The sequence below is a fragment of the Aegilops tauschii genome, chromosome 5 (genome assembly GCF_002575655.3).
Source record: "Aegilops tauschii subsp. strangulata cultivar AL8/78 chromosome 5, Aet v6.0, whole genome shotgun sequence".
Taxonomy (NCBI): Eukaryota; Viridiplantae; Streptophyta; class Magnoliopsida; order Poales; family Poaceae; genus Aegilops; species Aegilops tauschii.
The window spans coordinates 52,818,497-52,844,509 of record NC_053039.3 but is presented as its reverse complement, the minus strand read 5'-3'; the positions used below and the strand labels follow the sequence as shown (position 1 = coordinate 52,844,509).

General features: G+C 46.2%; 1 protein-coding gene and 1 long non-coding RNA gene across 2 annotated transcripts; both read right to left on the bottom strand.

Annotated features, from left to right (window-relative positions):
- Window positions 1-427: 427 nt before the first annotated feature.
- On the bottom strand, window positions 428-901 carry LOC141023278 (uncharacterized). The gene is made up of 3 exons (XR_012184038.1): window positions 795-901; window positions 644-688; window positions 428-558 (listed from the first exon to the last, which is right to left on the bottom strand). It is a non-coding gene; the product is annotated as an uncharacterized lncRNA (long non-coding RNA).
- Window positions 902-6,233: 5,332 nt separating this feature from the next.
- LOC109747969 (histone-lysine N-methyltransferase ATXR7) lies at window positions 6,234-18,526 on the bottom strand. The gene is made up of 19 exons (XM_020307014.4): window positions 18,072-18,526; window positions 17,241-17,310; window positions 15,795-16,991; window positions 15,009-15,545; window positions 14,123-14,197; window positions 12,154-12,299; window positions 11,598-12,048; window positions 11,390-11,512; window positions 10,445-10,735; window positions 10,010-10,342; window positions 9,594-9,899; window positions 9,130-9,505; window positions 8,055-9,050; window positions 7,573-7,976; window positions 7,369-7,491; window positions 7,100-7,180; window positions 6,768-6,821; window positions 6,539-6,690; window positions 6,234-6,357 (listed from the first exon to the last, which is right to left on the bottom strand). The coding sequence occupies exons 1-19, from the start codon at window positions 18,128-18,130 to the stop codon at window positions 6,249-6,251; spliced, it is 5,883 nt and encodes a 1,960-aa protein (XP_020162603.2). The 5' UTR covers window positions 18,131-18,526; the 3' UTR covers window positions 6,234-6,248.
- Window positions 18,527-26,013: the final 7,487 nt, after the last annotated feature.

Below are 26,013 nucleotides of genomic sequence, written 5' to 3'. Positions count from 1 at the left end.
AAAAAAGGAACTTCCTACGTCGGTTGGCCGTTAAAGCTGCTATTGAAAATGTACTGGTTATTTATGTATTTGACAGTGAAAATACTGGTTAGTTTGGTTGTAAATAGGATCAACAAATCTAGCATAGCCACAACGATTGCACGCTCACGTCACACCCCAAAATGCCAAGCGGAGCCATGTGGCTTCACTGAGCTTGAGCTTTCATGGAAAGATGGTAACAATGGGCGTACGTGTTGGGCCTGTGCCCAAACTAACCATGAACTTTGTCCTGCTGGCAGAGCCTAAAAGTCTGGCACATGCTTGGATCATTGCCAAAAGCTTGGTCTTTTGTCGCATGCTATAACTATTTATTGGCTTGGCCATCCATGGGCAAAATTCCTGGCTTAAGATCTCCTTTTTTTTTGGGTCCAGCTATCTATGTCTAAGTCGACTGAGATTTTCTGAAGTCGCGGATCAGTTCAGAAGAGTGCATTTTCAGTTTAGTGACATGCCGAGCCTGAGACCTGCGGGCCTCTTCATATTCTTGCTTGCTTTGGATTATTTCCCCGTCCCCCGTCCCTGTTCGCTTTTTCGGTGAGATTAGCATGCACACCTGCATCACGGGTTGGGGCTACACAAGCGAACAGGTTAAGAACGCACTTACTTACACTGGTGGATTATGCATGTCTCGGGCGATAAATCAAGCAACCTGCGAGAACGCCGTCCTGTGGTTAACACAGAAAGAAGACCAAATATAAGCAATGCAATTAGGGGAAATAATTGGTGGCTAATACAGGCAGGAGATGAGCACATACCACACTGGTTCCAAATAGTTTGTGGATGGAAGCATATACATTCACATTCATACAGGGCGTCTCTACATACAAACCCCACGGATGACAGATAGAGATATATGTATGTACCTGCAAGAAGACGAGCAGGTGCATGAATAAACAACGTCTTACCCAAAGACGGGATATAACTAGGCCCAAAAACACAATTTGTATAGTGTGATTTAACATATTAAAACATGTGTGCAATGGCTCTGAGCCGGACTAATTCTCTTCTGATTGGAAGATAATTTCTTGTCCATCCCAAGAGAATGGGTCGGACGAGAGTTGCATCATCAAAAAGTTCCAAGCGACAGTGCTTCCCTGCTCAAAGCAACTAAAGCCAAAGCAAAGAAAAAGCCCAAATCTGATTCATGCTGATCCGGGTGCAAAAGCTGGCCATGCTGGGTACATCTTCCGTAGGTAGGTAGGTAGATATACAAGGAGAAGGCATCACACCACAGGCCCATCAAGCAGGAAAGGAGATTCCCTGCCATGCATGTGCAAGCAAGCGACAAGGCTATTTCCATACTGCCATGCACACTTCGTTCAAGTTGATCAAACACGGCAGGGGCAATGCATCCGTGAAATTCTAGCATTGGGCCAAAAGAGCATAATCCTCACAAGATGAAGGAAAAACTTCATTATTGCTTGCCTTTCTGTGTTTCATCTTTTACAGGCTACTAGTTAGATTTACCTCTCGTCCAATAACCACAATGCAATCTCTATATCTTTCAATCGGTCAAATGTAATTAATCATAGTGTTGGGCTGTTTGGCAATGTACAAGATTGTGGGTTTTCCAATTCTATCCAAATATGAGCAAGAACATTAGTATTAACCTTGTCAGCAAGTAACCAACCATCCACTAGCTCCGCCCACGCTGAACTCACTTGTCCTCCTCTTCACTCTCAGCAGACCAGAGGGAGAAAGCTCAGTTGCAGTCTTCCACGAGGCAGTGGCGAGCTGGCAACCAATAGTCGGCGCCTGTGCCTTACTCTGGATAGCCTGAATTAGCAGCTCATCTAGCCTAAAATAGTGTAGTTCTTCATCACAGGGTAAGAAACTGTAATCTCCCCAAAACAGCATGTTCCACCATCCTGTACTTTAGTGTAAAATCCTGCCCAGGGACAAAAGGAAGACAATAAAAAACTCTAGATCTCCAGCAAGTCGTTTTCAAGTTAAAGATTCAAAAGAAACTCCAAAGTTGCCAGCAATGCAGACATAATCATGTGCCCTATACTTAATCATGTGTCCTCCCTATATAATGATATGGAAATAAAAATGATGGCATTAGCCCAGTAGAAGTTGGCCGCTGCTGCTGGATCAAGCCTAAAAGTACATGTAAGTAGGTCAGTACTCAACCATATGAATATATGAAGGTCATCCATATACAGGTAAAAGTTACATTACACTCCTACAAAGTACTTGGGTTGCTGAAGTCTAAAATAACTGATTTTATCAATCGGGATCTTTATGTCAGAAATATTAATAAGAAGGCAGGCAATTGTGCGAGCTTGGACTACAAAATAACTCATTGACATTCCGTGTTCCATGTCATCTCTACTATTAAAGGGGTCTGCCCTCGTCATGATGGTTCCACCTCCTTACCACGTACGATCCCCCAACCCATCACTTTTCCCATCCCAGGGATCTGCCGTTATCGTGATGGTTCCACCTCCTCCTTACCATTTACGATCCCGCTTCCCACCTCCTCCTTACCATTTACGATCCCGCTTCCCACTGTTTTTCCCATCCCCACCGTTCCCCACCGGTTTTTTCCGTAACAAAAAAGAAACAACCCAACCCCCACACACACGTCTCGCCTATGTGATCCCTAACTGCCGCGGGCCGCTTACCTCTACACATGCACGATCTGCTAGCGTGAAGGAAATTGCTACCCTATCGTCGCCTCCGATCGCACTCCCGCCACCATCGGCATCCGCCCTATCCACATGAACCTCCACACTACCTGACCTCGTTCATCGTCATGCTCGCCATCGTGTCGGCCGCCTTCCCTCCCTCCCTCCCTCTCTCTCTGGACAGGCAGTACTCATGTTCGTCTCTCTCCTTCTCTCCCTCATATGTGATGTGCTTCCTCCTGTACGCTACTCTCTTTGCCTCTTGCATTTTTACTTTTCAAGCAACCTTTTTGCCTCTTGTATCCTATAGCCCTAAGCACGACTTGTGCAAATCAAGATGAAAAATCTAGGTCGAGAGTTTGACGAAGAAGAACAACAAGGTAATTTTTTTCTGGTCAACAAAAATCAAGTTTGTTCCTACACTTTGATATTATGATTTGTGGTATAGTAAACACAATTGTTGCTTATTCAGTAAATATGAGAATATAAATGGGTAGCATGGTCTAATAAATAGATTATGGTAATTTTCTGCAAGTTATTTTTATGAATGATAAAGATACAAAATTTATCATGTAATATTAAGATCTTACATATATCTCTATACACTTATGGCATCAAAGGTCTTTGTTTCCTAGAGACCGAAACTAGCTATAAGATCAAGTATTTTGTATGTTTTCTTTTTAAACTGAAAATTCTTATATTTATCTAGCAATCTTTTGCAGGTTGTGAGGCTGCTCCATCATTCCATATTGCCGAGATTCCTAAAAATGGAGGGGACTTGTTACAGACTAATAATCTATGATCTCACGTGTTACATTTTTGGTATCATTTATTTGTCGAACATTTTGAATAAATTTGACTCTTAGCACTACTAGATAAGTGGCAGTGTTCAATATGTAGATCTACATGAGTTTATCATCATGATGTAAATATGGTTTTGGAATCTTTCACAAGCGCAACAAAACAAACATGATAAGCTCTGCTAAGCTTTCATTAATGGTACTTATTGTAGACATGCTGATAAACTACTAAGCTTTCATATTAGAATTTTAACGTTCGCAAGTACTTTCCTTTACTCCCAGTTTCGTAGATATGATGATCAAGGTCCAGATTCACTAATTAACTGACGGATTTGTGCAAATATTTTGAGGTCGGGCGAAAAGAAAATCAACTTCATGATTTCACGATTTAGCGAACATGATCAAAGACTTGTATAGCCATGAGGAGGCCAGCTTCACACTGGAATACTAACTTAAGGAGTCATGAGGCTGGAATATAACACTTTACCTTCTACTTATATTTGCTACAGAAACCATCTATCTTGAACACTATGTGTCATTGTTGTATTGTGTAAATTGTAGCCAAGCATATGAAAGATTTTGTATATGATTCTATTGATCAGAAGCCCTGATTTATGATTCAAGAAGTTGCCATACACCCATAAGTATTAAAGCTAGGAAGGCATGAAGCAGACTTTTGTTTTATGTACTCCATTCTTCCCAACATGTAAAGCACTTACTTTGGAGGACACGACTTTGACCTGTACATGCCAAAGTACGTGGATTGAACATGTTTAAAAGGTATGGTAGTATTTCTCTTGAAAAATAATTTTATTTCATGTGTGTATACTAATTTTATAGCCATACACTAAGTGAAAATAATAGTCAAAGTTGTGTGACGAAAGGCAAACGGGCCCTACATTTTGGGAAGGAGAGAATACTGTACATTTTTGGAAGAAGGGGGCATTAGTTTATTGGTGTCACTTAATATCTGATTGTTTTGTTTCAAATATAAGTCTCAAATTGAGTGATTAATTTTTCTTTCCCACGTCATGCACGTGCCTCTAATCTTTACTTCTGATGATGTACCTGGACCGTAGAACCTTAATGTCCTACACTCCCAACTACACCATGCGACAGGTTGCTTCAATAAGGCTTTTCTCGGCAACGCCAAGAAAATGTTGCGACTTATACAAGAAAATGAATTCTGAAAATAATGGTCTTGTCACTAAAGTATTAGATGTAATTTAACTTTTTGAAAGTTATCATCCAAAAATATTTTTTTGAGCGCTTCAATCTCGTAGCACTTCTATGATACAGTTCAATAAACAATGCATTCGCTATAACTAAATGGATCAAATAACCTTGAACTCCAAAGTAAGCACATCAACATTGAGTACTTCCATGATTTGATCGATAAATCGTCATTATTTTATATCCTCCCATGGCAACGCATGGGTGTTCAACTAGTCTCTGTAATAACATGATATGACAGAATTGCATTTGATTATCTGACTGCACAACACCCCCATACGGCTTCAGTAATGGAGTTAAACTGATCTCAGAAACAGAGATATAAAATGAATGAGGGGACTGAACCATTGCTAAACCAATCGGATTACTTCCCCATTGACCTAGATTTCTCGAACCCACACCGAAATGCATGTAGTTTGTATTAGAAGAGGAACGCTGAGAAGGGGACAACATTGCCCATTGTCCTGGAAATTAAGTTCATTATAGCAATCAGCTGAGCATTTGCAGTTCCATATAATCAAACTTATATATCCTGTCCAACTCCGGCAAAAAATTATAACCCAACGATAATACTAACACCCAAATTTAGGGCACACAATAACGGAACACAATGATTTGCCACTTCAAAGAATATCTACTGATGATATGGATATGCTACATTTTTTCTTGCAATCGAGGAATACCATATCAAATTCTTTGGAGCAGATTATTGTCGGCTTTCAGCTTTTCACCAATAAGAATGATAGCTAAACAGACGAGAAAGTATAATGTAAATGCCAACTTCTGAGCCTAACATGGAAATACTTGTAACTGTAGCATTACCTCAGTAATAAGCTTGACTTCTTAGTTCATTGATCCACGGCACCTAAACAGCCAGCACATAGTTAGCAAGTGAAGGAGTAAAAGAGAAATATCCTTAAAAAATGGCACAAACAACTATCTCAAAAAAATAAGGATAAGATTAAAATAAAACAAAGTTCAATGGTAGCATAAATATTGTATCAGATGAATAAACACACGAAATTATTCTACGGGCACTCCCAAGCTCCAAAAAAATTGAGTTTGAATACTGGCTATTTGTGCACAGGTCCACATGACGGTGGGATGGTCAGTGGCAAGCGCAGAATTTCAGAACACATCCCAAGCAAATTACAGGAAATAGCATGACAAAGAAAATCAATGAGAAAAAAGACGTCATTCAATTTAGCAACATATCAATTCATATGTATGTAGATCATAGTTTAAAATCTTGTTGGCTAATCAAAGTGGGTAGCAGGAGTATTAGTTCCTGGTGAGAGTGTCATTTCCAGCTGTCAATTGTTTTGTACTTTATTCGCTATTAGATCATACTGAAACTTACATAATACTGAAAGTTTAAAAGAAGAATGAAGGTTCACAACGATCAGAGCAGTACCCAATCCTGTGGGGGTGTAGATTGTGTGTGTGTGTGTGGGGGGGGGGGGGGGGGGGGGGGGGGGGTTAAACTCAGAACATTTGAATACTGTTCATCGCATAAAACAAGGATTACTTGAGTTGAGATAAGAAGTTATTCATTTCCTATCTCTGCATACAAGTGGCATCTAGCACGTTTGACAATGTGTTCATGGTTGGAGTGAAGTACAGAAATGGTATCGATTCTGTAGCTATCAACAGTTCTGTGAAAATTATTCATGTGCAAGTAATCCCTTAGCATTTATATATAATTAACAGGGCGGGGGGGGTTGGACCTAAAATCAGTAGAAACTATAAAAAAATGCATTAACTTCTATGGGATAAGCTCATAAGCAGCAATTACCAAAAACAGAAGATGTCATGTAAAATATCTAAGCGATTTACCTTTGGGAACCACAGTGGCATGGTATCTTCTTTTCCTCCAATGGAAATTTGTAATTGTACGTCAATTCTTCGCCAGCATATATACGCCTCTTTGAGTAAATGAAAATCTTCTTGTGGCCCTCAACAGTAATTATTTTTGTATAACAATTCGGCTGGCAAGGAAATAATGAGACTGCTATTCAGCATGTTACAGAAATCACAGTTGAATGTTTATTCTTAAGCAGTTTACCTCACACGAATGGTTGATAAATCTTGCTAAACCGCCACGCTTTGTAGCATCAACCTGTGTAAATTAAGAAAAAATGGAGGCAATGAACAGAGTTGCGCAAGGTGCAGTCACAAAAACTGGCAAAGATTAAACATGATTTCAATCCAAGGTTTGAGACTACCAAGCATCACAAGGACCCCAACCCATTAAAAGATCACATTTATGCTTTACATTATTATATTGTCACATAGCTCCATCATTTTCTGTACTGCTTCAACATTATCCAATTCTTCTATTGTCTAAGAAGCAAATATCAGAAATAAAGGCAGATAAGAATAATCTTCTACACCTACCACATAATCATCGTCCAAGCGAAAAAGGTAACTGCTTCCAATTCCACTCTTCTCATATTGAGCCTCACGTATGTCTGAGACCTGTATGGTACAGATATATCAATAAGCTTCTTAAAAACTACTCCCTCCGTTCACTTTAGTAAGACCTTTTAGACATTTAAGACAGCACCTAAAACAGTTCAATTTCAGCTGTCTTAATGACTTACAAAAGTGAACAGAGGGAGTACTACATTGATGAAGGGATTGTTGATTCAAGATAACAAAATTACCGGCCGGCGAATCAGTTCACCAACATATTCAATAACGAAATCTTCTGCATCAATTGACTCAAGGGCCACCAGACCCCATTCATGGATCTTGCTCCTTTGAAAACGTAACCGCTTCTTCCTTGCCTATATGCCAAAGGTAGAGTCAGTGGTCACTCAAACTGTCATGGCAAGAGAAACTTGTGTACATGCAATGATTTATTTTACCTTCGATTGGGTAATTTTCAGTAGCTCAGTGCCTTCAGAAGCAGCTAACAGGTTTCGTAACTTAACGCGATTTGTTCGCGCAGATGTACCTTTAACTTGCGGGTTTTTCCACACATTATTAGCTGAAGTTGAAAGAATACTCCGAACGCGGTACCCTCTCACACGAGTCCTTTCTGATGGAGTGGCGGTGCGTGCCCAATTACGCCACTCCCACCCATTGGAGGAAGCTCTTGCACAGCCATCTGACTCTGGACACAAAATCAATGGCTTTGCCTTCTGACTGGAGTCAGTAGACATGTTCTTATTCTTTCTTTTCTTTGCAAGCTTTGTGGGCACACTAACGTTCTCAAAAGGAACCTCATTATCAACCAGAGGCATCCTAGTAAGATGAGAAGTCCTTTGTCCTAGAAAAGAAAGATGATGCATGTGATAAATCTATGCAAATTTACAGGGGATGAAGCAAACAGGACTAAAATGCTTACTCTTTGGCACATCATTGGAAAGCCGCTTCAAGTCCTGTTCGATATTCAAAGGGTTTACAACATTATCAAGAGTTTTGGTACGACTCTTGGAGGTCTTTGGCACATCACTGGAAAGCCGCTCCAAGCCTTGTTCAATATTCAAAGGGTTTACAGCATTATCAAGAGTTTTGGTACGACTCTTGGAGGCCTTTGGCACACCATTGGAAAGCCGCTTCAAGCCTTGTTTGATATTCAAAGGGTTTACAGCATTATCAAGAGTTTTGGTACGACTCTTGGAGGCCTTCGACACATCACTGGGAAGCCGCTTCAAGCCTTGTTCGATATTCAAAGGGTTTACAGCATTATCAAGAGTTTTGGTACGACTCTTGGAGGTCTTTGGCACATCATTGGAAAGCCGCTTCAAGCCTTGTTCGATATTCAAAGTGTTTACAACATTATCAAGAGTTTTGGTACGACTCTTGGAGGACTTTTTCGACTTCCCGGCCTTCCTTGGTTCCTGGACATTTTTAAGATGAACCTTGCGCTCAACAAGCTCACGTAGAGGCTTGGAAAGCTGCTCATCCGTTGGAGTTCTCACTGCTTTTTTGGATGACACTGCTTCACAGCTGTTCCTTAACTTTCTCTTTCTGTAGTACGCATATTCTTTATTAGGTCTCAATGATTCGTCGATGTTTTTAGGCACAACAGTCTGTTTGGTATACCATGAATCAAGGCACTCGCTGATAGTATCTGACAGGAGAGATGCCCACTCTTCTATAACATTCGTATGCAGTGTCTGCCTGCAGATAGCCACGGTGATGTATCTAGAAATTCCGGGCATAGAGTTGATTGATTTTGAAGGTCGGTATTTGTTTTTGTCCATGACCAGCACAGAAGCTGAGCCAGTCTCCATACCAGGAGGCACCTCATCAAAACTCTCATCCAATTCAGCTGCCTCGGATACATCCAGCTTTTCAAATATACTAGCATAAGATGAAGAAGGGGATTGATGCTCCACTGCATGCAAATTAAAGGGGTTAAAATAATGTAATCAAGCTCAGGTAAGACAAAATGCAATAGAAGAATGGTCATTTACCATGAGAAGTGAGCATTTTATCCGTTGCCACATCAGATACAAATGATGTTGCGCCTGCCACCATGTCAGCAGGACTGGGTACAGTAGCTATTTCAGCGGTAACCAACACTTCATCCACAGCCATTTCAGCCGGACTGGTTATTGCATCTAGAGCCATTTCAGCCGTGCTGGTTATTGCATCTAGAGCCATTTCAGCCGGACTGGTTATTGCATCTAGAGCCATTTCAGCCGGACTGGTTATTGCATCTGTAGTCATTTTAGCAATATCCAATAATTTATCTTGAGCCATTTCAGGAGGAATGGGGGGTGTTTCATGAATGTCCATTCCAGCAGAACTAGGTGAGTCCGGTGCATGAACAGGAGTACGAATTAGTTCCTGCAATACACATGTCCAACATGAATCATGTAAATTTCAAAATCTCAGTAGTCATAAGAGAAAAAATTATTTATCATTGTTATCTCACTTGATCAGTGATGTCTTCAAGTCCAAAGCCCAACCAGTTTGTTATCTCCTCTGCAATAACCTCCCTGAAATGGTGAAACAAAGTTTCCTTTGCTGCCACGTATAGTTCATTCGCCAGCATTACCTGGACTCCTGATGAGGTGTCAAAATATGTGGTGGAATTTGATTCACGCCACCAACTATTTTTGTCATCGCAAGAACCAATGTCTAACAACGGCGGAGAGACGGGGCTTGCACACTCCAATGTCGGCCCAAATCCAGGTGGGAAATCCATGTCGCACTCAAGAGCTTCTGAATCACATATTACCTGCAAAGACATGGAAGTATAAGAACCCGTTATATATGACGAAAGAAAGGATATGAACGACAAATTGCCCCCCTCCAAGAAATAGAAACACTTGGTGTCAGAGACAAAACCTTCAATCCATCAGCTTCTTGCTTGTTTCTGTTATCAGACGAACCAGGAATACTCGTACAAGGAAGACTCGAATGGTCATTTCTCTTAATCCATGCACCACAGTAGTCCATAACAGGATCATACAGTATCCCATCCCAGATATTCTTCATGGATTCGTAATAAAGAGTTTGCCAAACTGCTGATAATACATCAGCAAATTTGGTATGCACCGCAGTTGACTGAACAGCCACGGGAGAAGTTGCTCGTACTGTATTATATGAGCTTCCTTTTTTGTGATTAGTAAATTTTGCATGAGCCTTGCCCTTTAATGCTGAAGCCTTCTTGCTGTCAGGCTGGCAATGTCAAAACCATGAGGGGGAGATTATGAAAAACTGAAGAAGGACCATACAAAGAGGTGCTCTTATTAGAAAAACTTTGTGCCAAATAATACACACCTTACAAGCTAGGAGTTTCGATTTTGCAGCTAGTTGCTTCTCAGTCTTCCTACAGGCGATAATTTCTGGAAGCACACAGCTGAAAATTTCATCAACAAAAATCTTGCGGGCTGATTTCACTATACCGGCATGGAGCTGATGACTAATATCATCGACTATGTCACCCAACACGTCACTGGCTGACCCAGAATCATTCTCTGAGGCTTCTGAATGCTCTGTGTGACCTCCACTCCACCAATCAATTAATGAGACAAGTGTAAATGGACCAAATTTGCTATCAACATGGTAAACCTACAATAAAACGGACTTCATTCAGATTGCAGATTAATAATGAGATAAAGAAAATAGTTCACAGCTATACACGCAAGATGTGTAAGTATGGTATTATAAAACGGATCTAGTAGCACAGCACGTCAACTTTTTTGTTTAACTTGATTCACGGGAGAACAACAAAAACTTACAGATAGAAGTTTCATTGACGTTTAGTGAATTTAACCGTTTGTACACAGAAAATAGCTTGTGCTATCAATTTGTTATTCAACCTCACTGAGTTACCCGGTATTTTTGCACTTGACAAGGCGAGAAGAGAAATGTAAATGGGATAATTTATCAAACGGTTTACAAGTGGTGCTAATCTAACACATAAGTGCAAGGACACTCAAGCCAATAATGCAACGAATTTCAAGAGATCTTCACAAAACCAGCAGCATAAATAGTGTATGTACCAGACTAATATTCTTGAGCTTTGGCTAGTTATGACCAGATATGTAATTGCCTTCTAATAATTGCAGACCTGCCATTATGTAACTTGAATGGAAACATTGCAGTAAGCCAGTAACAGGGTAACAAGAATGAATTGTTGCTCGAATGGATAATGCATATGCCAACATAACTCAAGAGGATGGGATTTACAAGACATGGTATTGATTGCTGAATATTTTTTACCATAGAAAGATCCTGGAGATAGCTGCTATGAAGCCAATAAGAAAGTTCAGCAAGAGAATGTGGCCCATGACGGCTGCCATCGCTGTCCTCGAACATCCAGCATGACTCATCGCTTGAGAGAGCCTAGTGAGAGAACAGAAGCTAAACAAATCAGGGAGGTAGACAAGCGGCTGTGTGCAGAAACATAGGTAGAAAATGCTCGGCATACATCTGGAAACGCCATTTTATCAGTACGAGCCACTGTCTTATTCTCCTTCGATTCATTCGGCATGGTGGCCGCGCCGGCAGAATTCCATTGTGAAAGGAACTGCTCCAGAGAACTCAAGGCTACAGGATTGAGCATTTGCCCACCAACAAGAGCATAAATAGCAAGATCTTGAGGCAAGAAACTACTGGATAGCCCCTCATAGAGCTGCTTGGGTGCGTAAGGCCCACACATCTGGCCATGCTCATTCACATACATACAGCCTTCAAAGGGCTGATGTTGCGGATATGCACCGTATGTCCCATTTTGACCATTTGAATAGCTCATGCCAGACTGCGAATAGATCCCACCACCGTTATTGACGGGACAAGCATTCCCCTGCGTGGCAACAAACATGCCTGAGCTCTGCGGTTGGTCGCCGCTACAGGAAGCAATCTGACGCCTCTCCGAACACCTGGTCAATCAGAGCCCGCTATCAGCTCCAGCTTTAGTTAAGTAAAAAAGGAAGGAAACAATAATGTGACCAAAACAAACAGAGAGGATCAAGGGAAGGTCGTACCGGTCAAGCATCTTCACGCGTGCACCACCGCAGGCCGACGTGGAACAATCAAGCGGTTCCCTGTCAGACCACTTTGTACGCTTCGTTCTGGGGAAAGAGCTGGGGCTGCGGAAGCTCGACGACTCTGCTGGCGAATCATCCAAGGCCTGCTCACAAGGAAATTGCACAGGGGTCACACTAAGAGCAACATATTTCTCACGTTCAGAACAAAAACCGCTGTGTGACCCTTCCACGCAACACGAAATTCACCATGCTATGTAACAGAACTCGCAAATTCAGGACGATCTCTAGGAATCGACCACCGTCACGTCTACGGGAGCAATCGCAAAAGTTCTCTTCCTCGCCTCGCTCACACGCTACCAGCGGGCGCTATCGCCATAAACGCCAAAACCACGCTGTACCCACACGGCCGCGCAAGAGACGAAATCCCGGGGGGGGGGGGGGGGGGGGGCAGATCCCCGACGGCGGGACGAGGGGCCCCAGGCCCGCACTCCGACGACGTCCGCGAGCGCGGGCCCGCGAGGCGGATCTGGTGACGGGGAGAGGGCGGGAGCGGGAGCTCACCAGATCGGAGCGCGCGTGCGGCATGGCTCGCGGGGGATCGGGCGCCCTCCCGGAGTCGGGTCTCCGCCGCGCCGCCGGCGGGTAGGGTTAGCGGTTGGGGGGTGGGAGGAGAGGAGGAACGGTCTGGCTTTGGGTTGGAGAGCGTGCCGGGCAAGAGAAGAGAGAAGACGGGGGGAGCGTTTCGGACAGCTGGCCCGGCCAGTAATCATCATCATGATCGGAAGAACAAATTTACTCACCTCTGATTATTGATTTCCAAACTGGGCAGCACATGAAGTTTCTATAAATTTGTGTTCCGCTCCCTTGCTTCTCTGAAACCGGCGGGGGCGACGGTGGGGACGAGAGTCGCCTTGACGACGAGTTAGGGATCAAGGCGGAGGGGTTTCGTATTCTGGGGAGTTTGGGTAGAACGCATGAGCCGAGCATGGAGGCGGCGGCGAGAAAGATGAAGTTGGGGTTTAATTCTGGGTGTTTGTATGAAGAGGGGTGGATCTAAGGTCCATGGATGAAGATCTACGAGTTGCCGGTTAGGGCAAAGGTATTCACCTGAGTCGGGAGAGTCCCCGTGATCCAGGAATGAAGGTCGCCGGAACCGTGGATGATGAAGGTGGTGGGTGCGAGTAAGGTGGGAAGCGGGTTGATTCGGTGAGGAGGTTGCGAAATCGAGGAGGACGAAGGCGGCGGCGGCGTGTGTGGGGGGTAGGATGAAATTAGGGTTTCGATTTGGGGTATTTGTATGAGGAGGAATGGGTCTAGGTTGTTGGATGAAGATCTCCAAATCTACAAAATTCTAATTATTGGCAAATAAGAAATAGTTAAGTACTAAATAATGCATCCCATCCCATAAAAGGGGGAAAAAGAACAATTTTGATCTCTTCGCCTTTCATCTTCATAACCGGGAACTCGAGCGATATTGGTGAGACAAGATTCACCTCGAATCAAAGCTAATAGTAAGGTAAAGGCTAGGCGATGACAAGTTAGAGGTTATGATAATGAGTTTCATCAGAGTCGGAAGAGTTTTGAGAAAGCGATTGACCCGTGGTGGAGAAAAAAAAAGGGAGGATGAAGGTGGTTATAGTGGGTAAGGCATGAAGGGTGAAATTAAGTTTTCAGTATGGGAGTGCCTATACATTAGGTACCTGAAAATTTCATCCGCGTCAGTCACTTTTGTCAGGACCGCTAGATCTTTATCCAACAGCCAAAAACATATCGTGCATTGTTCATCTTTAACCTCACCTTCTTCTTCCTCACGCAATCAGCCCCACCTACCCCACCTCTACCTCCGCCACATGTGGCCAGCGGGCGCTGCCACACGCCGCCCCGCCCTTCCCTCAGTGTTTCGGACTCGCTATCGCCGGTTCCTGCTCGTGCACGGCTCGGCCTTGCCGTGGTCGGCATTCCTCACACCATCCACGCAAACTGCAGCTTCAACCTCACGCAAAAGCGGAAATTGACCGACGCTCAAAAGAATTTCAGGTACCTGGCGATTAGCAAACACATTTGAGTATTTCTATCAAAGATGAATAAATCTGGCCCCTCCAACAAAGATCATAGAAAAATCTTTTTGTTAGCCAACTGAAAAACATATTACTACGAAAAACTAACATCCCTGTGTTTCTACAACTCTGATGATTCTCAATTGACGCCCTGAGCCATAAGATCTTCATCCCACGCTAAAACTATGCTATTCCAAGAGAAGATAACAGAAATTGATTTTAGGAGTAGACAAAAACAGAAAGCAGAGATGAATTCCAGCATACACCAAGTGCTTTACAAGCTGAGCAATGTAACAAATCCACAGAGCATTTGGACAGGGCTTTGGGGACTTTCCCTAAAATACACTCACAGCTGATCACTGCTTTACAACTGCTGCTACTTCAGTGAGACACCTACTTGACTCATGAACAACTCGACGGTTTAGCTAGAGATGCAGCAGGGGTAGGGCAGTGCAACTCTCTAGCTAAATCATGGCAACCAAAAGGTGTTTGTGAATGCCTGAAATCGAACCATTTCCCGCGAAACCCGCGCCTCAGTCACTCTGCTCCAGTTCTTAGTTACTACTACTACAAACATTACATTGCTGGTTCCATCTGCACCGCTAGTACCACCCAAAACATCACAATGGGTTCAGAAGTCATCAGTGACAGTTTCACCTGAAGAAGTCTTGCCACTGCACTATCAGCCCTGAAGCTCTCTGCAGGAAAACCATGGAAGCCAAAAGGAGTTCCAGGCCAGGGTAAAAGCTTGAGAGCTCATGCATCAATGGTGAGGTGCTTCTTGTGACTGGACACCTTGGCCTGCAGCTTCTCCAGCTTGGCGCTGGCGCTCCTGTGCCGGTCGTTCATCTTCGCCTCCTCGGTGCTGCACATCTGCAGCTTCATCTTCAGGCTGAACATCCGCTGGACCCGCGCCGCCCACCCGTCCTTCCCCGCGGCGCCGCCAAGCTTCCGGATGTCCTGCCGCATGCCGGAGCACTCCCTCTCCAGCTCCGCCAGCCGCAACCGCATGCTGTCCATGCCGGCCCTGAGGGCCTGGTTCTCCCTCACCGCGGCCGACGTGACCCAGCGGGCACCGGCTTCGCCGGACGTCGCGATGGTGCCACTGCCGTGGAGGGGGCGTGAGGATCCTTCCAGGTTGTCAGAGACCATCAGGCACCCGGCGATGGATGTCCGCAGCTGGAGCTGCTCGAAGAAGAGGACCTGCACCACCACACGCAGCGGCAGGCGCTCGTTCTGCGCGGCGTGGGTGCATGCCTCCAGGGACAGCTTCTGGCAGTCGATCAGCCGGCAGAGATGCTCGCGCTCGGGTTCCGGTAGACAAGAATGCGCCTGTCAGCATTGAAGAACAAGACTTAACAGCATCAGCAATGGTGAAGTTCAGATTTTCATAAGTCCAGTGGCTAAGAGCGACAATGTGATGATTATGGAAAAGATTAAACAACATTAACAGTGTGCATGTCAAAACAAGTGCAAATGTGCCTTCAATTCTGGGGCAAAAACTTAACTTTAGATGTGATGATTACAAACACTAGTGTCACTGATGATGTTTTCAGATAAACAGCAGGCTCAAAAGTTTACCTTCAAGTATACATCAATGGCGCGGTAAAGACCATCATCTAGAGGCCGAGCATACTCAGGCAAAGCAGTTGCAAGAGATTCAAATTTCGGTGGCTTCAGGTTGATATCTGGTGCAATCTCTGCGAGGTAGCCATCAATCAGCTTGGCGACAGCGGTGATCGGCGCGAGTGAAGGAGAACCCATCACATCATCCAAGCACGGGGAGCCACCACCCATGGTCTGGTCCATCGCCAAGAAGTGATCAAGGATCCTGCGCACACACTCGACGTTGTAGAGCGTGTCCATTGTGTACGAGAAGTTCGGCAGCAGTAGATCCTCCAGTGTAGCTTCATCTAGCTGCATGCCGACCCTTTTCTCCAAGTTGGAAATGCAAGCACGGTTGACTTTCAGAATCATGGCAGTTCGAAGCAGCCAGAGCAAAACATTTGTGGATATCAGGCCTCTCTGAAGAGGCAGCATCCTGTCAATGTCCTCAAGCAAATGCCTTTGTTCTTCCTCGGATAGGGTAGCAGCAGCAGAAGTCAGGGGCACCGGTCCCATGCTTTGACGCCTGTTCAGTCCTGGGAGACACTTCTTGGCATAGTAGGTGAGCGAACCGGCGACGATCTCCTCCTTGGCGCCTCTTGACTCCATGGTGGAGATAAGCCTCTTGTATGTAGGGAAGCTCAATGATGAAGCATCATCATACCACCAATCTGAGCTGAAGTTCCCGAGCTTTGCACCCGTGCTAATACCATTCCACAATACACTGCCCCCGGGGCTATGCATCGCACCGTGCTCTGATACTGGCCAGCCAAAGAGGTCCGGATCAATGCTAGCCTTGGCGGCCAACGATTCGACGCACCTCTTCGCAATGTGAAGGTCTTCAGCATGAGGGAGAAGGACATCACATGTCTTGAGTGCTTCCAGGGAATCTTTCCAGCTGCGCAGAACTACTTGGTTAAAGAACATTTCTGCCTGGTGGATGAGGTTGTCCTGCGCTGTTTCTTCTGTCATCTCGAGATATTCAGCGGCGCATCGAAGGTGGACAATATTTGCTGGAGAGAGCTCTATCTTCAAACCATAGCAGAACCTTGCCACTAACTCGAATGATTTTGCACCTCCAGGGATGTTGGATAGTTTGATGGTACATTCATCTTGGTCTGAATTCTCCTCGATCAACCTTCCCAAGATGGCACTCTTTGAAAGCAGAGGGAACTGCAAGAGATAAGGACCACTTAGAAGAAAAGGACAGCCAGTAAATATCAACCTCACACATTGAAGGCGAATATTGAGAGGAAGTAGTCTGTAAGTGCTCTTTCTTTAAACAGAATATTTTGCTTCTTATCCTGACTATGTCTTGCTTCTTATCATCACAAATTCTTGCTAAGCTACAATATCTTGCTTCTTATCATCACAAATCTACAGTGGGCTACTATACTATAGTAGATTGAAAAGGCAAATTACCTTGTGGAGGTGGAAAGACATCTCCCCGACCTGAACGATAACATCGCTAGGAAGTCCAGTTGTGCAGAACCTGCAGGGCCCACAAGAAGATGGTCATCAGTGAATCACTAACCGCATATATTTTGGCTTGCAGAGTTTTAGTGAAGCAAGTGAGGTGATGGGTTAGAAAATAGCAGTAGTGTAAAAGAACATCTTCCATGTTTAACTAGATGGTAAAGTGAAAACTGATAAGCATTGTTTCATATCCTGACTATTTCTTTACACAGAATCTATAAACAGACGGCATTGCTTCTACAGAATCTATAAAAGAGCAAGAAGGTCGCTGTAGGCTAGACTCTAAAAATATCCACCCTGAAGTACTGGAAGGGGACACCTGCACTATCTAGCATTTCAAACTCACCAAACCTTGGTGCTTCATGAAAGTGGTCCTGTACATGAAAGTGAAAGGGGAAAACAAAAACCCTAGCGCTTCATAAAGCACAAGGACAGGAAGTACTACTAGCAATGTGGGTGCAGACTAGACTAAATCACACAAATCGCCATGCCAGAAAATTGGGCAAGAAAGAAAGATCCTGGAGTTCACGTCATGTGCCCCCAAATCCCCATTTGAAACACATTATACTCTTTCTACCTTTTTCTAATTTTCAGACTATATATAGTAAACTAACAGCATGAGGCCAGGAAGAGGACAAGCTCTCCCAATTGTTTAATGTCGGCCACGAAGCTTCCAAATCGCACACATTTGCATGGCAGCACAAGTCTGAAAGAACTGAAGCAAGTGGCAAAGCCATGGCTGGTAAAAAGAAGGAGGGAGCAGAGCATGGAGCATACCACGCTTGGCCTCGCCTGGTGAAGGCGTCCGGCTTGGAGCCCAGCTTGACGGAACCCATGGATCCTTGGAGGATGGAGTGAGGGAAGAACGGATCTGACTCCCGTGCGTCCAAATCCGGGGAGCACGAACGGACAGGAACAGCACACCCCAGCCAAGTAACCGCCACTCCGCAGTTTTCCCTCTCTCTCCAATCAACGCCCCGCGCCTGAGATGGACCAAGAAAACATCACCATTGCAATTGGCGAGGGAATGTATGTGAAGGTGCAGAGGCTAGAAATTTGTCAGGCTTTCTGGGGCTCGAGGTCTAGCAATGGGGGACGAGGAGGAGCGGGGGCAAGGCGGAGGAGAAAGGAAGGAGCGGAGAGTCCAAGAAACGATGGCGGAGGCAGGAGGCCGGCGACTGCGGTGGAGAAAAGAAGGCGAGAGACCGGGGCGGCTGCAGCCGGGGACAGACAAAGAAGGGGTGAGAGAGGAGAGGGTGGTGACAAATGGTGCGGCTGGGGCGCATTGATGTGGGTTTGGAGACCTGGGGTGGGAACGAAAACGAAGAGGGGAATGCTCCAGAGAGAGAGAAGAGGTTGTTAATTCTTTTGTTGGAGATCTACCTACGCGTTCTACTCTAATCCAATCTGGGGCGTGGCGCGGTGCAGTGAGAACTGAGATCCTCCTGTTGATTTCGACAGTGTGGACCCGGTAGCGTCCGGCGTACTGCTGCTGCTAGTACCACAGTGCAGATCCATGGCATTATCTTAGTGACATTAACAGTCTGCACACAGCGTTCGTTCACCTTGTTTGTGATCTACGGCAGTACAGATCCACGGCATTATCTTACTATAACACTCTTATTACAGCATTCATTCATTCGCATTGTTTGTGTGGTCAAATTCGGCACGTGGGCAACACCTCGTCATTATTCTTGTGCAAGAGGGAGGGGCAGCGAGCGAGCGTACCGTTTGATACCGGTGGATCAAATCCGGTCAGATTTACACTTTTCTACTAATGTACTGTATGCTTTGGGTTGCGAGTAGAAAAAGGAGGTAAAAGCACGGGGTCCTAGAACTTGTTCAGGACGTGATGATCTGATCCTACAACTTGCAAAATGCATCTAGCCAGTCCCACAATTTGCAGCCGATGTGCAAGTTTGGTCCTGAACCAATCACATCGCGCCAAGTGGACTCTACTAGCCCGGGCCGGTCAACGTGCGCATATTTGCAAAAAAAATGCCTTTCCTTCTAATCAACCCGCATGACGGCCTCGAGAGCACCTGAATTAATTCTGACGGCCAATCTTCTGTAGCTCATCCATTCGCCCCCCTTCTCCACTCTTCTTCGTGCCAGGTGGCGAGCAGCCGCCGCTGACGTCAGCAAGCTGATACGTCTCCAACGTATCTATAATTTTTGCGGTGTGTTTGTCGAGATCCGATGAATTGTGGGTTTATGATCAAGATTATCTATGAACAATATTTGAATCTTCTCTGAATTCTTTTATGTATGATTGGTTATCTTTGCAAGTCTCTTCGAATTATCAGTTTGGTTTGGCCTACTAGATTGATCTTTCTTGCAATGGGAGAAGTGCTTAGCTTTGGGTTCAATCTTGCGGTGTCCTTTCCCAGTGACAGCAGGGGCAGCCAGGCACGTATTGTATTGTTGCCATCGAGGATAAAAAGATGGGGTTTATATCATATTGCATGAGTTTATCCCTCTACATCATGTCATCTTGCTTAAAGCGTTACTCTGTTCTTATGAACTTAATACTCTAGATGCATGCTGGATAGCGGTCGATGTGTGGAGTAATAGTAGTAGATGCAGAATCATTTCGGTCTACTTGTCACGGACGTGATGCCTATATACATGATCATACCTAGATATTCTCATAACTATGCTCAATTCTATCAATTGCTCGACAGTAATTTGTTCACCGACTGTAATACTTATGCAATCTTGAGAGAAGCCACTAGTGAAACCTATGGCCCCCGGGTCTATTTTCCATCATATTAATCTCCCGTTATTTCCATTACTGTTTACTTGCTTTCTTTACTTTTACTCTTTATCATAAAAATACCAAAAATATTATCTTATCATCTCTATCAGATCTCACTCTCGTAAGTGACCGGGAAGGGATTGACAACCCCTTTATCGCGTTGGTTGCGAGGTTCTTATTTGTTTGTGTAGGTGCAAGGGACTTGAGCGTGACCTCCTACTGGATTGATACTATCAGGTACTAAGTTCATGATAAATTTAAGTTCAATTAATCATATTACTTAAGAACTCCCACTTAGATAGACATCCCTCTAATCCTCTAAGTGATCACGTGATCCATATCAACCAAACCATAACCGATCATCACGTGAAATGGAGTAGCTTTCAATGGTGAACATCATTATGTTGATCATATCTACTATATGATTCACGCTCGACCTTTCGGTCTCAGTGTTCCGAGGCCATATCTGCATAAGCTAGGCTCGTAAAGTTTAACCTGAGTATTCACTACAAAAAAAAGACACATCCGTGACATTTTGGGCCGAACGAATTTTTTTTCTGTCATACATATGACACTTCTATGACGACAATTGTGACAAAACTCGGTATCATCATAGATGTGGTGGGCTCCTACTTCTATGACAAAAAATCATGACAGAAAATGGGCTTTTCGTCCTGGGCGGGCCGGAGACGCAGTTGCATGACATTCTTCGGGCCGTCCATGACGGAAAAAACCGTGGTAGAAGCGAGGGGGAGGAAAATATCGGGGAGTTCCCGGTTACGGTGGGAGGTCGGGGGCCGAGCGATGCGCGTTTCTCTCGTACACATACGCGTGTGTGCGCGAGGCGTTGGCTCTAACTGAACCCGAGCGAGACGTTGGGCTCTAACTGAACCCGAGCGATTGCATTGCAGGCTACGCGTTACTGAACCCGAGCGATCGATCGATGGCTGTTAACTGAACCCGATCGAGCGATTCCTTCGCTACTGCTGCTAACTGAAGCCGATCAATTGGATGAACAGTGAGCGTTGCGGGGGGGGGGGTGGATGAACAGTGAGCAGTGGCGTTGCCTCTGGATGAACAAGACCCCGTGGTGTGGAGGGCTGGATAAACAGTAGACGGTGGAGGGGTGCCCGTGGAGGGGTGGTTGAACAGGACCCCATGGTGTGGAGGGCTGGATGAAAAGTAGACGGTGGAGGGGTGCCCGTGGAGGGGTGGTTGAACAGGACCCCGTGGTGTGGAGGGCTGGATGAACAGTAGCCGGTGGAGGGGTGCCCGTGGAGGGGTGGTTGAACAGTAGCCGGTGGAGTAGCGCGCGGTGGAGGCTGGATGAACAGGAGCCCGTGGAGGCTGGAGGAGGTCGACGGTAGCCCGTGGAGGCTGGAGGAGGTCGACGGTGGAGACGAACAGTATCCCGTGGAGTCCCGTTTTGCGGTACGCCACACCCCTCCCGATGAACAGGACCCCCGTTTCGACCGTAGGCGGTCCGTTTCGTCCGTTGGTACGCCACACCCCTCCCGATCAACAGGACCCCCGTTTCGACCGTAGGGGGTCCGTTTCGTCCGTTTTGCGGTACGCCACACCCCTCCTGATCAACAGGACCCCCGTTTCGACCGTAGGAGGTCCGTTTCCTTCGTTTTGCGGTACGCCAGACCCCTCCCGATGAACAGGATCCCGTTTCGAACGTGGCCGGTCGAACACAAGGCCGTTTCCTTCTTTTTGCGGTACGCCAGGCCTCGTTTCCATCGCCTGTTCCGTCCAAGCCCTCCCGATGAACACGACCACGCATTCCGTTCCGACCCAGCCAGTTGGCTCCCACGCGTTCCGTTGCCTCCCGATGAACACGACGCATTCCGTTGCCTCCCCATGAACACGACGCATTCTGTTGCCTCCCCATGAACACGACGACGATGTTGTTTCTCTGTTCCGACCCAACCATGTACACGAGCCCTGGCCGTACGTATGCGCGAGTAGGCGTTCGAGACCCTGCCCGTATGTACGTACGTGGCCGTATTTTCTTTCTTGCACCCTGGCCGCTGTACGTACGTGTACATGCTACATGCGCACCTCTACTACGACACGTACGCGCCTCTATTACGACACGTGCGCGCCTCTACATCGACAAGTATATATGTACGTACACGTTCGCGACCAGAATGACAACGCTACGTACGCTTCGACCAGGTGGGTCCCGACTGTCAGGCACTTCCTTGCCTGCGAAGATGTAGCTGGTGGGTCCCAGCAGTCAGGGGGCGAATCGTTTTGTTTTTTTTTTGCCCGGACGCACTTCCTTGCATGCGAAGGTGTAGCTGCTGGGTCCCAGCAGTCAGGGGGGAATCGTTTTGTTTTTTTCCCGGACGCACTTCCTTGCGTGCGAAGATGTAGCTGGTGGGTCCCAGCAGTCAGGGGGGCGAATCGTTTTTTTCGGACGCACTTCCTTGCGTGCGAAGATGTAGCTGGTGGGTCCCAACAGTCAGGGGGCGAATCGTTTTTTTCAGACGCACTTCCTTGCGTGCGAAGATGTAGCTGGTGGGTCCCAGCAGTCAGGGGGCGAATCGTTTTTTTTCAGACGCACTTCCTTGCGTGCGAAGATGTAGCTGGTGGGTCCCAGCAGTTAGGGGGAAACATTTTTTTCGCGAAATACGGTGGCCCGTCCGGCGGGTCCCCGCTGTCAGGTGGAGGAATAATTATTTTGCGCGTAATAAGGAGGCACTTCCTTGCTGCGGCCATGGACCCAGCTGTCAGCCTCTCCACGTACAGTCCACGTCCGATGGAAGCCATTCCTTGACCACGTTGACCACGCCGCGCCGAGAGCACCAGGGCGGTGGACGACGGCGAGGCCTAGGAAGGGGACAACGCGGAGCCGGGGAAGACGCGGCAGTGGATGCCCATGCGTAGAGGAGTATGAGGGTTCACTCGTTCGGCTGCGGTGTGAGGCTGCTGTCGCCGTAGAATAACAGGGGGTGTGGGTGCGTAGAGGGATGGCCTGGCTAGCGGTGGGAGTAGTAGGGGCGGTGAGGCCTCCGCGGCATCACAGCCGATCACGGGCGGCAGGAGCAGGCGGCACGACCGGCGCTGCTTTGGGCGGCTGGAGCAAGAAGACCAGAGGTTGAAGAAGCACTACGGCCGTTGGATGGACATCGTACGGTCACTGGAGTTAGAATCGTTCATATATTGACTAAAGTTGACAAAGGCCTCCGTCCCAGTCAACTTAGTAGGCCCACAAGTCAGCCTCCCACCAAGGTGGGTCCCAGCTAGCAGGGGGTATTCATTTTTTTGTGCGCAATAAGGAGGCACTTCCGGTGGGTCCGAGCTGATAGCGGGGGGAACGTTTTTTTCGCGAAATACGGTGGCCCGTCCTGTGGGTCCCAGCAGTCAGGGGGAAATGTTTTTTCGCGAAATACTGGAGGCCCGTCCGGTGGGTCCCTGCTATCAGGTGGAGGAATAATTATTTTCCGTGTAATAAGGAGGCACTTCCTTGCGGCTGTCGTGGACCCAGCTGTCAGCCTCTCCACGTACGGTACTCTTCCGATGAAAGTCGGTCGTTGACCACATTGACCACGCCGCGCCGAGAGCACCACGGCGGTGGACGACAGCGAGGCCTAGGAAGGGGACGACGCGGAGCCGGGGAAGACGCGGCAGTGGAAGCCCGCGCGGAGAGGAGTACGAGGGTTCACCGGTTCGGCTGCGGTGTGAGGCTGCCGTCGCCGCAAAATAACAGGGGGTGTGGGTGAGTAGAGGGATGCCCTGGCCAGCGGTGGGAGTAGTAGAGGGCGATGAGGCCTGTGCGGAAGCACAGCCGGCCACGGGAGGCGGGAGTAGGCAGTCCCGCCGGCGCTGCTTTGGCGGCTGGAGCAAGAAGATCAGAGATTGAAGAAACACGACGGCCGTTGGATTGACATCCAACGGTTACGTCTGCTATAATCGTTTGTTGACGTATATAATAACTAAAAAAATCTTGCATACGCGTCAACTAAACAGGCCCACAAGTCAGACCACTCCCTCTTTTTTTTAATAATTTATATATAGCTCATGGCAACTTCTTATGCAATTTATTGCAGTCGTTTTTTTGGTTGGCCAGGGCCAATTTCGCATATTTCTGTGGGTTCCAAACTATATTTAATACCGAAATGTCGAGCCAGATTTAAAGTACTTTGAAGATATATTTAAATTAGGTTAATGCCCAGTGAAATAGGAATATGAAAATGTGAAAAAATTCAGAAATTATAAAGTAATTGCCAATTTGTCATCTGTTTTTATATTTACAACCCATTTCATATTACTTTCAAGATTTGCAGGCGTCTTGAAAGAGTTGCAGCCCATCAGGGCGTAGAAAAATAAGTAGGACTGGATTGGGTATTCTTCAGAAAAAATAAACTGGGCTCATTTTCACAAAGAAAAAATAGCTGGGCTGGTCACATGGTGAACATAAAATATAAGCCTGGGCTAGACGGGCCACAGCCCAGTTCAAACTCTGCTCCGTCTCAACAATACCAAACAAAAAAAAATACTGCTCGAGTAGCTACGTCCCAGGTGTCAGCCGATCTTGTGTTGTTCTCTTGTCTATTGACTATATACGCTCACAATGTCATGGGTCCCAGATGTCAGGAAAACACTAGGAGGAAGCATTTTATTTTTCCATACGCTGACGTGGTGGGCCCCTACTGTCATCCTCTCCACGTACTTCTGCCGATTCCTGTTGTTTGTTGACCATGTTGACAACGCGAGAGGGCGGCGCCGCGGCGAGTGCACCAAAGCGCGCGGAGGACGTCGACGTTAACGATTTAGGAGACGGTGGGGCGGCGATGAGTGCGCTGAGGCGCAGCCAGCCGTGGGAGGCGGAAGCAGGCGGCCCCGCCGGCGCTGGTTTGGTTTTGGCGGCTGGAGGAAGACAGGACTGAAGAAACACGCCAGACTATAAAAGCAGCAGGAGTACTTAACAACCTTAACTGAAACCAGCAGGGGCACTTAACAACCAAAGCTGAAAGCAGTATGAGTACTTATACAGGTTCAACCGTAGAAAGCACGCCTCGAACAGTGCTACTTTGCCTACAGTTAACCAAGGGTGAGGCTGCCAAGCCCTAGGACAAGGCCCAGGCGCCACCCCGCGCATCCACAACCTTCTGAAAGCGGCTTCATCTCGCAACGTGATCAATAAACAGGATATTCGCTTTAGAGCCATGGAAAAGCATGAACATAATCTTCTGTCCTATTCTCCAAGATGGACGGGCCTTCATTATTTGAGACCACCCATGAATAAGTATCTTTTCACCTCCAAGGGGAATTGAGTAGGTCAACATAAACATCATGATGTGACCAAGTGCAAGTCTGACCCGACCATGGTCAGGCATCTGTATAGGAACAATAGAACTCGGCAGTTCCTGTTTCAAAAAGATCACAACTGTAAAACTGTGTATAAGCAATAGTTTATGAACAACATATATAACAGAAAACAGCTCGTACCATAAGTTTCTCGACACAGTTGGACCTGTTCAACGAGTGCAGCAGTGGCACACATATCCCACGTGGCCTTCCACCATTGAAACGCCCCACAAGGACCTCAAGACGATCAATAAAGTGTAGGAACTTGTGGATGTCGATCCAGTCAACTTCAGTGCCATTAGTAATAGCCGAGTTATTACAGAGTAACAAACGAGCAGACTGCTTAACTCTGAAAACACCTACACGTGCCACTAATTATAAGAAAATATTAGTTAGAAGTAGCATCTTCGTGAGAGATTCGTTGCTACTTCTAAAGTTAAATTGTGATTAGTTAGACAGAATAGGTGGATTAAGAAGTAATCGAGGCAACAAGCAAGAACCAGATACAAAACTAACATGGATGAACAATTGGAACGACGTCGGGGTGGAAGATCGCAGTGAAGATGAGACCAGGTTCTGCTATTTCCATCAACATTCGTGCGCCAACTTTCAGTCCGTAACACTTGAGAAAGTTTATCCAAG

What these genes read in the sequence shown, in the direction of transcription:
- LOC109747969 (XM_020307014.4), bottom strand. Translation starts at nt 18,130, where the DNA reads ATGGGTTCCGTCAAGCTGGGCTCCAAGCCGGACGCCTTCACCAGGCGA. An exon ending in TGGAGAAGCTGCAGGCCAAG is followed by an intron (nt 14,198 to 15,008) that starts GTGTCCAGTCAC and finishes GCTAATCGCCAG; the next exon opens with GTACCTGAAATTCTTTTGAG. An exon ending in CGCGTGAAGATGCTTGACCG is followed by an intron (nt 12,049 to 12,153) that starts GTACGACCTTCC and finishes CTGATTGACCAG; the next exon opens with GTGTTCGGAGAGGCGTCAGA.